Source organism: Cinclus cinclus, chromosome 8, assembly GCF_963662255.1.
Source record: "Cinclus cinclus chromosome 8, bCinCin1.1, whole genome shotgun sequence".
Lineage (NCBI taxonomy): Eukaryota > Metazoa > Chordata > Aves > Passeriformes > Cinclidae > Cinclus > Cinclus cinclus.
The window spans coordinates 20,808,132-20,821,338 of NC_085053.1; the positions used below are offsets into that span (position 1 = coordinate 20,808,132).

The window sequence follows — 13,207 nt, forward strand, 5'->3', positions numbered from 1 at the left end:
CTTAGAGATAGCTGATAGGGATGTGAGAGTTATTGACAGGGAACTTGAAAAATTGAGTCACTGTCCTTCAGCATCTCTTATGATCTTGGGGCAGTCCTGGCTCTCTCAGCGCTGTCTGGAACAAAGAAAGAGAAAGCTGCAGTACCTCTCTGCAGAGAAATCTGGGAGCAGCAAGGCAAATGCTGTCTCCGAAGAAGTGGTGAGATTTGAGGTGATGTAGTTTTGGAAAAAGTGCAATTGTGCATGTGCTTTGCAGAGGGTGTGACTATTCTTAGCTTGAGTCGTCAGTATTGCTGACCCATTCAGGGGACCCTAAACCATTCAGTGCACAGATAGCCTGGTTTAATAGTTTAAAAGTCTGGTCACCTTTGCTTTGCTCCTCAGCATAGATTTGTAAGGGATTGCATTTATTTTTTTCCATTTTGTTGAAATGCAACTATATGCTCTACTGTTAGCAGCAGAAGCATTGGAAGCTTGCTGCATTTTAATGCTGTGCTTAAAAAACGAAGTAAGAAAGAAAACTGTCTAATGAGTGGACAAATGGCAAAACATGTATGAACAGCAGGCCTTCCTGGGAGGGGGCAGTTCTTGCATCCTCATTAGTGGGCTCATGTCTGTACAGATCAGAGGTTTCTCAGCTCATTCCTTAGGGAGTTTCCAGTCAAAAGGCAAGATTTAGGGAAGTCCTGGACTGTTTTGATCAGTGAAATGGGTCAAAGTTTGATAAGGACGTTACTGTGCAAATATGCATGAATACCATGTAGGGTCAGGGTTTCTGTGTGGGTGGATATAAAGTCTCTGTGCAGAGCAGTGCATTTAAACCAACTGACCAAAAATATTTGAGCTTTCCAAAGATGCCTTGAACTGGAGTAGTTTTCTCAATGAATTGCTTGGGATTTTCCCACTGAATCCCTTTGCCTGGGATTTTCCTCTTGCCCCAGGTCTGACATGTGGCTGTGGCAGGTGGTTCTCTGTCACAGGAAATCGTGTTTCCCCTTCAGATAGTCTCTATATGAAATCTTGTTTTTCTTGTGTTTCTTCCATCAACACATCCTGTTTCAATCTCTTTCAGGCTGTTCCTGAGACTGCTGGCATCAAGTTTCCTGACTTCAAATCTGCAGGTGTCACGCTGCGGAGCCAGAGGGTAGGCTCTTGTCCTGTTCCCATGGGACCTCTGTTAATGTCTTTCACTTTGCCTGGCTCTCTCCTTATCCTTTTATAGCTAAAGAAAGTTGAGTTCTTGCCTCTAAAATAAGGAAGGAATCCCATAAATGTGGAGACTCAGAAACCTGGAATGCTGGCTCTCTGGAAGCCAACTCATTGCCTTGCAGAGGCACCTGAACTTGCTGGTGTTTGTCACTCATGTGCCTGCTCTGCTGTTAGACATCTGTAACAGAACCAAATGGAGCTTTCTAGTCCAATCAGAGCTCACAGCCAGAACTAAAGGGGCCCCTTGCAGCATGTGTGTTACTAGCTGAGAGGTTCTTTTGGAGTGGTTTAGGCTGGAAAGGACCTTAAAAATCATCTAGTTAAGATGATCAAGAACTGAATGTTCAGGTTGTGTCTTGAGAAAAACAGAAACATATAAATATGTATAATTTTTATCTTTTCTATTTACATTATCTTAGAAGATACTATTTAGAAAAGCCTCTGTCTTCAATCTATTGCAGAGATATTTCTGAGTAAAATCTTTCTTGATGTTTTTGTATTGCTTTCTTGTATCAGCAAGACTTGACACCTGATTCTTAGCCACAGGTTTTGGGATATCAAGTAACTTAAACCTGCTTGTTCAGCTGAATGTTTTCAGATAAGTTTTGTTAGCAATATTCTGTATGCCCATACAAGTACTTTTTGGTTTTTTTCTAGCCAAATATATATATATTTTTAATTGCTTTATTATAGCAAAGTTGAATAAGTGCATACCTTGCCTGGCATCCTCACTTGGCCTAATAGATTTAAAAGACTGTTTTTATGGAATGTTCTTTTGATATCAGAATGGTTTCAGATCTTGCTGGCTGTTAATAGAAATGTGTTTGGGACAATGCTGCTTTGATGTACTGGTGCATGTGTGTGTCAAAGGTGGGATGCCTCAGCAGGCGCCCTTCAGTGTCCCAGTGCCATCATCTGCAGGATACCTGTTTCAGTGAGGTGCTACAGCCTTGAGGAAATCCCAGTCCAGAGACAAGCAAGACTGCAGTGCAATTGTTGAGATTTATTGAGACTTGGCAGATGTGTTCTCTGGCACTAAGATAAATAGAGTAATTTATGGAGATTGATTTGGATTTTGAAAACTAATAAGTAATGGTTGATCTTTTCTATTTATTTTACCCCCTCTGGAAGAAAAGCTGAGCAATAATGTATCAGTGATGGAACCATCTGGCAAAGCCAGCAGCCTTTTTGTGTGCCAAAGGGGCAATTCCAATCCCAGCCTTCATGAAAACGGGTGCTACATGCTTTTATTTGTTCCCTTTAATGCTCACAAGATGCAGTACTAAGCTGAGGCATGGCAGTCTGATTCAGAGACTTTTAGCCTGCAGTATCCAAGCTCCTGGAGTGATCTAGAGCAGCTTTCTATGTTCTTCTTGAAACTTTTAAGGACATAAATACTGTTCTTAGAATTACCAGTGGTTTGTGAATGAAAAAGATGGTTCATCACTGATCTAGGTGAACAAACAATACTTTGCTGTTTGGAAATGTGAAACCTACCTCTAACCCAGGAAAATTAATTCATTTGTGGCTTCTAGCCAGTCACCTGGCATCCTTACCCAAGCCTTCCCTGTTCTTAAAATGGGTGCTATTAGACTCACTTGTTTCACAGATGCATGATGGGGAGAATTAATTGCATGAGGTCAGTACAGGCCTTTTGAACTGGTAAGAGGTGCTGGAGTGCCAAATGTTATGGAGTTGACAGTCCATGCTAATCCAAATTATTTTACTTGTGGGATTTATATGGCAAACCCTCTGAACTCCAGTGATGTGGAATTGATCAGGGTGGAGGCTAACTAGGATTAAGTGAGGAATTGGAAAGAAGTGCTGGAAATTCATACTCTGGCAACATCCAGCATAAGATGTTTTGCCCTTAGCACACTGAAAAATGATTTCTAAAAGCTTGTGCTGTCCTGCAGTAAGTTCTTTTGACTGAAGACCTAAAGAGCTCCTCACCTAAAGGCTTCTGTTGTTCTCCTTTATTTTATACTTTTGTACTGTGCTTTATGTCTTCGTGGTTAGGTGAAGTTAGATTTTGCCGTGAGATCAGGGCTCAACCTCTGTCATGTGTGAAAAATGTACCATATCATCTCCAGGATAATAGCACTTACTCTTTGATTAGAGATTTTTTTTTCTGAGGATTTACAATTAGTCTGAAATCTGAGTTAAAATTAATGTATAGAAATGAGTCCTTGAAGAAAAAGTTAGGAATCTGTATTCAACTTAATTTGTTCTCAGTAGTTTTTATGACAATAGCCATGGCTCTTCAAATTCCCCCTGTTGCTAAAGCTTACACGATCTTATGGACAGGCTGAATTTGAAGACTGTTTTTTTTTTTTTCTCCTGTGAGGATTAATAGTCACTTACAGCCATTATTCTTCATAACTGAAAGTTTCTCCTTCAGCAGACGCTGAAGAGTAATCTTCTGCAGTGACTTCAACAAGCTGCCTTCTGTCAGACTGGCCTCAGTCTCCCATTGTTCTCCATGGGACTGTGGCCACCGGCAAAGGAGGCCACAGCCCCTGTGCCCTTGCTCTGCATGGGATTTCCCTCTGCCTCCTGACACCACAGACTGCAAGTTTCTCTAAGGCAGTAGGAAGCTGGGTGTTATGAAAAGCTTCCTCTTTATTCAAGGCAGTGTATTGCCTTGGTGCCACTGAGAACAGGAGGCTGTAGCAGATGTTTGGGAAGGGGTGAGCCTTCCAAGAGTTTCTCGAAAAGAATTTTAGACCTTTGCATTTGATGTTATTAAAACAGTGTTATGAAAATAACATCAGAAGTATACTATTAATCCTAAGCATTACTTCTGGAAAACTTCTTGTTATAGCAGCTCTGCTCAGATGGGAGGTCAGACAGCCAAAGAGCCAGAGAAAAGAGATGCGTAGGAAATTTGAACAGGGGAAGGTGAAGAAAAGACTAAAGGGAAAGCAGGGAGCTATGAGGGAGGAGTGTTTTGCTGCAGATCTGCCTGAAGGAAAGGAAAATAGGAGTTGCTGAACTTGGATCTTTTCCTGGATCCAGACAAACCAACAGTACCCACATGTTTGTGATCTGGGCATGATGTTGCTTCAGTAGGGCAGAACTGAATTTGTTCTGATTTCACCACAGTGTTTCTGTAGCATGTTATGTTCAGCTTTCTTTTAAATATAACCTTTGGCTTTTCTGTGTTTGGAGCACTTGACTCTGGCATACTTAACATCTCTGCAGCGTGTTTTAAGTTGTTTTTTGTCTCTCAGCCCTGTCTGTGGATTTTAATGTATGAGTTTGGTAATGCTGTTGAATTACTGCAGCAGTGCTTTTAAGAAGGAAAGTGATGCGTGGAAAAGGGTGGATGTTTGTACCCACTCCTGCATGTTGAGGTGTATGTCTGCGTCCTTGCTTTGTTGTCATGGGTTTGGAAGCAAAGGAACTGGAAGAGAATTGATTGAGTGGTGTCTCATCTGGAAACAAAACAAAACCCTGTGATGAAAAGATGTTTGTAGAATTCTCAGTTTGCAGAAAGCACTGAGGGATGTTCCAGCTTAGTCATTCAAAGCTGGCCTTCTCCCCTCAGAAAAGGCTTCTAGCCAGCACTGACTCCCTCTGCTTAACTGGGATCTTATAGACAATTTGCTAGTTGAACAAATTAAGAAAGAAGTAAAGAAAGGAAAATTACAAGTAGAGCTTTAGTACCCATTGATTCAAATATTCACATTCACCAGCTTTTAAATATTTAGTAGCCTTCTGAGCACTTTTTAGCACTGATTACTGAATAAGAATTTGCTGTGGTTGGGCAGGGAAAGCATGTGTGTGAGTTCTTAATTTTTTTTTTTTCTGGGAGTGAGAACTAAGTGCTTCCTGCAAGTCCAAGGTGAGTGATATTTCTAGAGGAAGATGGGGTTGTACATACGTGTTGAGACATGTTTATTCTCTGTATTTTATCTGATCAGTAATTAAATGGCCAAGTATGCTCGTTGTCTACCCTGCATTGGAGACTGCTGGCTCTGTTCCTTCCCTATCATTAATGCAAACCCAGACCTCATAGGCAGTGAACATGTGACACATCTGCTGTCTTCCTGTGATCAATATCATCCCTTCAGAGGTTCAGCTTTTGGAAGCAGTTCCATAAAATACCAGTTATTCTTATTTGGATTTGATAAATTTAATTACTTGAAGCAATTAATTATTTATTTGCTTTGTATTGATTGGACTCCAAGGCGTTCTGACATCAATCTCATGGAGATCAACACACCCTTATTAGGTGGGGAAAGTTTATGTTTCCAGGTCTGAGCATCCCATGGATTAGTTAGCTGAGATGTGCTTGTTGCTTCTGCTAGCAATTTTTCATTAGTGAAGTTGTATGATTTGCACTCTTGTAAAGAGTGTCTGGGAGTAATTTCCATGGGGAGTCTTGACAGAGGTGTAGAAGGGAAGTAGTTCTCTCATTTCTGTGGGTAAAACTTATGAAGAAATGACACAGGCTGGATCGAATTCATGTTGTGGCATTGCCATCTATTTGTTGTATTACATGCCCTTTAATTAGGGCCAAGAGAGTGCTGGTGCATTTCCTAATCAAACTCCTGTCGGTAGAGAATGAAGTAAGATGGAAATATTGGTGTATTTATTTTTAAAGAGAACTGCAAAGGATACAAAATTGTGTATGATCTAGAGAAGGTGAATCCAACACGTCTTTTCCTCCATTCTTATTTTTTAGCTAAACCAAAAGGCACTTAATGTTAAATTGCTGAACGAAAATGCATCCATCACCCTTTTTTTGTGGAGGTCATTGATGTGGGAGAGCATCTGGACCAAAGCCTTAGTAGGTTCTTAGGTATCAGGAGAGCACTCTGGGTACAGGAGTGGGATCACTCTGCGTGCAGGAATGAGATCTTTAAAATAAATTGCAGTTCTGGAAGGACACTCCATGTTGCTGCTTCTGTTGAATCATCCAGTACCAAACAGTGCCCATGCAGTATGAGGCCTCAGGGACCTTTGTCAGTCCTGAGTTTGAGAAGCTTTTACTACCTTTGTGTGCCCATAGTGACACAGTCTCGGGTGTCATTCATCAGCCAATTTTATTGTGTGTAACATGTGCAGAGCTCCAGATATATCACTTTTTTCTTTCATTAGTGTAACCAATATAATGATTGGACTGTAATTAGTCACTGTGGTTGTTGCATTTGTGTAAGTGGAGATTCAGTTAAATTATTTAAGAGAAAAACAACATCAATTCAAGACTAAATGCATGTGTTGCTACACTTTCCTGTGTCTGATCTGAAAGTTTACATGATATTCTTGTACTATGGTAGAATGTCCTTGATTTCCCCCTCCTGTGGCCTGTCTTAGAGCCCTCCCTGCAATCACAGCACACACTGCTGTGCTCTTGATTTGGTTCTGTCAGATGCAGCTCAGAGGCTACAGACATTTCCATTTTCTGCAGCCATCTCTACAGGTCTCAGCTTGGTCACCATACCTGTAGTGAAAGGCAGGATTAGGACTATCTGGCAATCTGCAGATTTGCTTAAAGCAAACTACTGTAGTGTCATTCTGGTAATGTGCTTTTAGCATAAAATACCCACCAGTAAAAATGTCCTGTGCAGTTCTTTGTTCTGCACCATGTATTTTCTTATTTTTTATAACACAAACACTTTCTGTAGTCCTTTTGCATTTGTTTTATAGGCTTGCACTATTTTTAAAGCAAAAGGAGTTTAAGGACAAGCAATCTCAGGATTGGTAAGTGGCTGATAATACTTTGCTTGCCAGAGGATGTCCATCTTCAAAATGGCAGGCAGTCCTGGCAAGGTGCAAGTTCCTCTTGTCTTCTCAGGTGTCTTGTTTCTTGTCATAGCCTGCATGTTAAATGGGAAGAAAGCTAGTGCTTTCTAGGTTCTCAGCCATCATTGTGTGGATTCCAAATAGCCCTAATTTTAGGCCACTTGTACTGTTTCAAAGCAATCTGTATCCCATTTCCAGGGGGGAAAGGGTGGGAGAGTATAAGAGCTTTGAAGACCCTTTTGCCTGCACAGGTGAAAACCCTTCATGCTGAGACAGTGATGCCCCAGGACTTAGGTTCCTTCAGGAAATCTTAGCTTTACCCCTTGAATCAGTGCTGCAGGTGAACAATGAGGCATTAGTGTTTATAGGACCAGTGAGCTGCTTCTTTGCCATATACTGAGGTGTGCTGAGCTTCTCTGGTATCTGTTGGCCTCCCTCATCTTGACAAAGCTTTCACTAGGTATATTCCTGTAAAACTGGTTTAATTTACTAGGAGGATGCAAGTACAGAATTTACAGTTTTGCACGACTGATTTGGGAATTTGTGAGGTATGTCTAACCACAGTCCAAAAATCCCTTAAATAACCATTTACATAAGTTGCTATAGAAATGTTTTCTTTTTAAAAGATTGGTTTATTTGGCATTAAGCCTCACTGATGGAACAAGTTGTTGGTCATGTTCCACTCCAGAGAGATGGTTGTGTGTTTAATATCCCACATAGCATAGGAGAGATGACATAGTGGTATTACTCCTTATTTTTACCTGTGCAAGATCTTAATGTGGCAGATTAGCAGGCACAGACAGAAGACAGAGTCCATAGCTGTAAGCTGGGGCAGAGGGGAGCATGTATGTTCATAGAGACAGAGAATACCTGCAATTTCACACTTTTCTAGTTTTTGTATATAGTCTTTGTATTTGCCCATCCACCTTCCACTGCAGCATTTCAGTTCCATGCAGTGAAGCACTTCAGAATTTCAGAAATGTGCAGGTTCATATCTGAAACTGAATTTTTCAGCTGAGGTTTTTCAAATTCCAGAGCTCTAAGACTGAAGTACTTAATATGGTTCTTTCCTTCCTTGAGTCTTAAAGATGCACAGGAGTGGAGGCTCTCTGCTCCTGCATAGTAGAGCCGTGCAGCCCAGGAATGTTTGACCTTCAGGCAGAAAATGCAAAAAACATTAATTTGAAACTTTAGCATTCCTTCCTGGAAATCCACTAAACTATTTGGTACTTTAAAGATATCCGTGAAAAAAGTGCCTAATGAGAAAGTTTCTTGCTGCTGCAATCCACAAGGAAGGTGGTTTTCAATGTCAGTGAGCTGTATTATAATGCTGAACAATATTGGTGCTGGTACATAAAACCACAGTTTACAGCTGTACAGACACAGGTCAGATGTGTGGACGTTTTAGGATTAATGTTTTTAGGACTTGGGTTGGGCAAGGCTGATTTTAAGGAGAAGCTTACCTTAAAACGGAATTAAAATGAAATCCAGCACTGGGGAGGGTACATATGAAATATTCAAATAACCACAGATTAACTTTAAAACCCTTGTATTTTGGTGGCAGACCAAACAAAAGGTTTCAGCACAAAAGAAGATTTTTTTTTTTTGGGGAGGAGTGGAAAGTTAGGGGCATCAGAAAATGAGCATTTATGAAGAAAGTGATGAACCTGAGGGCAGGACATTTAAGATGACCACACAGATACAATCACTCAAAGGCCCTGAGTGAATCTGTAGGTCGTGCAGACCTCTTCTATTCCTGCTGCAGAGCCCCATGACAGTCTCTACCTGCCAGGTGGTGATGCTGTGAGACATAACAGGACTGTGTTGCAAGCTGTGCTATTACTTAGATTTCATTACTAAAATAGATTCAAATACACTTACAACTGTGCTTAAAAGTATTAGCATAAATCATGAAAACTGAATGGCACACAAAAATAAATTAACAGAGTCTGTTTGGGGAGGCTATATCTTCAGTTATTTCTTATCCTGTTTGTTCATTTAATGAATTTTGCCAATTAGCAATTAATTTGCAGTAGATCTCCTAGTCATTAGTGTGAATTAGCAAGGTTTTGTTGGCGGAATGCCTCGAACATTAAATAAAAACCCTGTATCATGCAAAACCTCAAGGGTACTCCATGGTGAGATCCTGTACAGAAATTGAACTGCAGAAGGTCCACCCCAGTCCCAGCCCTTGCTGTGAAGGTGTGGTGGGTGCTCTGTTCTGATCTTTTTAAACTGCATGACCCAACTCTGGAGCAGTGTCCTCCTCCTTCAGGGGAGAGCAGGGCAGGTCAGTGCCCTGTATTCCATGCCTCCCAAACCAAGTGCATTCCAGCAGAGGCTGTGTATCCCAGGCTTCTCTCTGTATAGGCAGGATCTGGTACTGTGGCTTTAGTGTTGAGTCACAATTTTCTGTAGCTCTTTATTTTTCTCTTGGTACATGCAGTTCGTGTGTTTAATGCAGGTTGTTTATAGCAAGGACAAAGGATTACAGTCCTTAAATCAAAAGTGATGTTGGTGTAATTATAAGCATAGGCTGGTGTTGCAAAGAGGGCTGTAGGGAGAGGCTGTCAAAGGAGAAGAGCATCCAAAATATAGTAACCTCAAAAATCCCAGCTAATCAGTTTTCTGACGGGAGCAATCTGTTTCCCAGGTATTATTATTATATGGGGACTTTAAAGATAATAAATAACAATAATAGTCTACTATGAGGAAGGAAAGAAAAGGGCAAATGCCATTCACCTCAGAAGCTGTGGTTGCTCACTGGAGTTCTCCGAGGAACATAATTTTCCTCAGCCCCTGAGGAGGCCTCCATCCATGACAACACCAAGAACATCCCGGGAGCTGTGGTGTCAGCAGTAAGGTTGCCTGAAGGGGTGTTTTCATTAATGCAGAGATAAGGCCCAGAAAAACCACATAGCCCAGTGCAGACATCATGAGCCAGAGAGCTCTTCTCTGGGCTGCTGGCAGGGACTTGTGGCTCCTGCAGATTCCCTCATTGTTTGGGAATGAGGGGTAAGTGAGCACTGCTTCCAGCACTGTGCTGCTTCTCTGGATATCTGTTTGAAAGACCAAAACAAAGAAGGGCTTCCTGAAGTGAGCTTGGTCTTACCAGAGCTGTACAGAGCATGAAGACTTCTCTCTTGCAACAAGGCAGCCCAACTAACGGACCTTGGCTAACAGATTATCAGCAGCGTTTGAGTAATAGACTGCTCATTTACTTTTAATACATTTTGCATAGAGAGCAATCAGCCTTCATCAGTCTTAGAGATGAATTGGCTTAGCCAGCTAAATTCTAAAGATATTAGTCTGACAGCAGCCACATAAATCATAACATTTTCTTAATGATGGTAAAATTAAAATACACTATTGCTTTGAGAAACCAATGAAGCCTTCCTGTTTGTAGATCCTCCTGCCTGAATTAAAAGGAAGCTTAATTGATGTGGTTTTAAACTAAACTCATAATCCCACTCTTCCTCAGCATCTCTAGTGTTCCTTTCTTTGAAGTTAAATTAATTTGTCCTGCCTCTCCCTGCTCCATCCTCTAATATTTAAGAGTGTCAATGAAGACCAGACTCCTGTGGGACATGATCCAGATGTGCACCACATCACAGCTGAAGGCTTTGCCAGGTTGTTTGTGCTGCCAGTAGTTGCTTGAGCTGGTGGAGGCCACCCAGGAGGAAAGCTTGTGCTCTTCTTCTAACCAACAAACCAAGACCTCCTGTCTGTCTACCTAGCCTAGCCAAGGATGCACTTTTCTTGTCCTTGTTCCTGAAGCTGGCTTGGTGCCCAGCATGCTTTTACCTGAAGGAAAATTAGCAGAAGGGAATCCTGCCTTTAGCTAAAAAGGCTTCAATGTGTGGTGTTGGGGCAAGGGTGAAGACAGACTCTCATGGCTGTGATAGTCACACAAGTATTGTGTCCACAAGCTCTTCAGTGGGGAGATGCTGGGCTCATTGTGTCCCCCAAGTTAAGGGTAATAGCTTCTGACTAGGTCAGCCCATACATCCACAAGCTGAGGAAGAGCTGGGTATGTCATACATTTAAATGTTCTGCATGATTCCTCATGGTGCAGAAGAATTCTTTGTGCTGAACCATCTTGCTTTCAGGGATGTCTTCCTGATGTTCTAGACTGACTACTCTAGTTTCCTGCTCAGCTGTGCAAAGTGACCTTTCCTTTCCTGTCATGCTACTGCTAGCTGCAGCATGGCACCCATCAAATAAACAGAACATCTCCTGTCCCAGTGCTCTGGGCTGCCTTATCTTAAGGCTCTACCCTGTCCTTTTCAGCAGAGCAGGTAGTCTGTGCAGCAGAGCTCCTTGGAAAAACCTCTTTTAGTGAGGTTTTGCTCAAGTTGAGACTCTGGGTTGAAGACTTGTCTGAAATCCAAATATGTCATAATTTTGACAGTCTTTCTTCTGCTAAAACAGTCATTTTGTGGTGAACTGCAAATAATTGGTTTCTTTACAAGTAGGACAGGAGTATGAAACTGACTGCTGTGCAGAAACTCCAGCACTAAGCCAAAGACCTTGAGGGTAAAAAAAAGAAGGCAGAGGCATCCTATGGTCCTTACCTGTGCTGTTTGCATGAAGGTGTGTTTTTGTTTTTTCTCTAGTGCTGTTGTTGGATTCTCTGGATCAGGCTGGTTTCTTAGAAATCCTCCCCTGATAGTCCTATTGGTCCTTTGGCTGGCGTCTTCCTTGTGGTGTAATATCTGTCAAAAAGGACCTGGTGCTTCTCAGCATATACCCTGAAAGGCCCCTTTCCCTGGAGTGCTCTGTGGCATCCTTACTCTGGTTTCTTGGCTGAAATGATGTCATGGAGAAGGCAGGATTTCCCACAGGTCCTACACTGGTGTTGTGGAGCAGCTGATGGGACATAGCCATAGCTGAGTTAAGGTTAGAGCTGTCACCATTTTGGGATGTGTGTGTGCATGCAGTGCTCCTGCATTCAGAGGAATTAGGAAGTTCCAAATGGAGCCTCTTGGCATTTTTGTGTTGAGGCAGTGAACACTGGAAGTGATGGGTGTAATCTGGGAGACTGATGTTGGGCTGCCTGCTTTAGGCAACTTCATCCTGTGGCTTACCGGAAGCAAGGTGACCGCAAGCCCTCCCAGTGAGCTCTCCTCAGAGGCCAGTTTTAAGGTGGAGTGAATAACGTTTCTTCCTTCAGGTCATTCCCAGCCATGTTGCAGACTCATGGTTGGTTTGGCTGAGGTTTGGGCCCCTGGTCAGTAGGTGGTGTGTGCAGGATGGCTGCAGGATGCTCTTGCTTCCTGGCTGCTCAATGGCCTGCTGTGCAACTTGGGTTGGTGATTGGGATCCTCAGGTTGAAGTGTGAGGTCACCTTTCCTTGGTTGGATATGGAGGAGCAGCCTGTGCAGGAGGGTGTTTGACAATGCACTGTTGAGAACAGTTTCTTTCCTGGTGGGTCTTCTAGCATAGCTGAGTGCTTTCATTTTTTCTTGGATGTATCCGCAGGGCTTGGAAACCTGTTCTCCCTGCCATATTGTGCCAGCTGCGTTTGTGCTGCTGGTAATCTAATAAATGCTTGGTCTGAGCAGCTAGCACTCCTGCTAGAGCCCAAATGAATGCAGAGGAAGGACCCTGCTAAGTGTGTGCATTCTTCCTCTCCTGGCCAGCTCCAATTCCCTTTCATAGCTCACATCTGATGCTTCCTCTCTCACCTAGCCCCTTAGCTCCGATGTAAATGTGTGTGCACACTTCTGCCAGTCAAGTAACTGTGCTCTCTCTGTCTCTCCCCTTTGTTACAAAGCCTGCTCTGTAAATGAATCCCACAGGTCTGGGGCTCAGCAGGTAAAAGGAGAAGTGAGTCTGTTAGTGCATGAGTCTAATCAGGCCGGCTAAAGCGAATAAAGTAGGGCAGCATTGCACATTAGCCGCTGTGTAAATGAGCCCTTTGATGGGCTGAGCACCGCGGGAGAGGGTTTGAAGCCAAGAAGAACTTTTGTTGTTAATTCAGTGACACATGGAAACTGTAAAACAGCGTGTCTTGCACACACACGAGAGAGAAAATAAAAGCCCTCACGACCGGGCTTTTCAATACCTGCCCTCGGACCTAGTCTGAAAACTTTCAGCCCCTGTCTCCCTCTCTTACCACTTGATTTTCCTTTCTCTCCCTTTCTTTTTTTGTTCCCCCTGCACTATAAAAAGAAAAGCTCTCTTGCCTTTTGAACTAGACGGCTGTGAGTGAGGGCTATCTCTGAGCTGTGTGGCTCTGTTACCT

At 42.5% G+C, this 13,207-nt stretch overlaps 1 protein-coding gene across 3 annotated transcripts in view; it reads left to right on the plus strand.

Moving 5' to 3' along the window:
- Positions 1–13,207, plus strand: part of DMAP1 (DNA methyltransferase 1 associated protein 1) — a 36,449-nt gene that overhangs the window by 17,577 nt on the left and 5,665 nt on the right. For all 3 annotated transcript variants that reach the window (XM_062497096.1, XM_062497097.1, XM_062497098.1), the window contains one exon: positions 1,073–1,144. In XM_062497096.1, the coding sequence (XP_062353080.1) occupies positions 1,073–1,144 (72 nt within the window). The remainder of the gene's footprint in view (positions 1–1,072; positions 1,145–13,207) is intronic.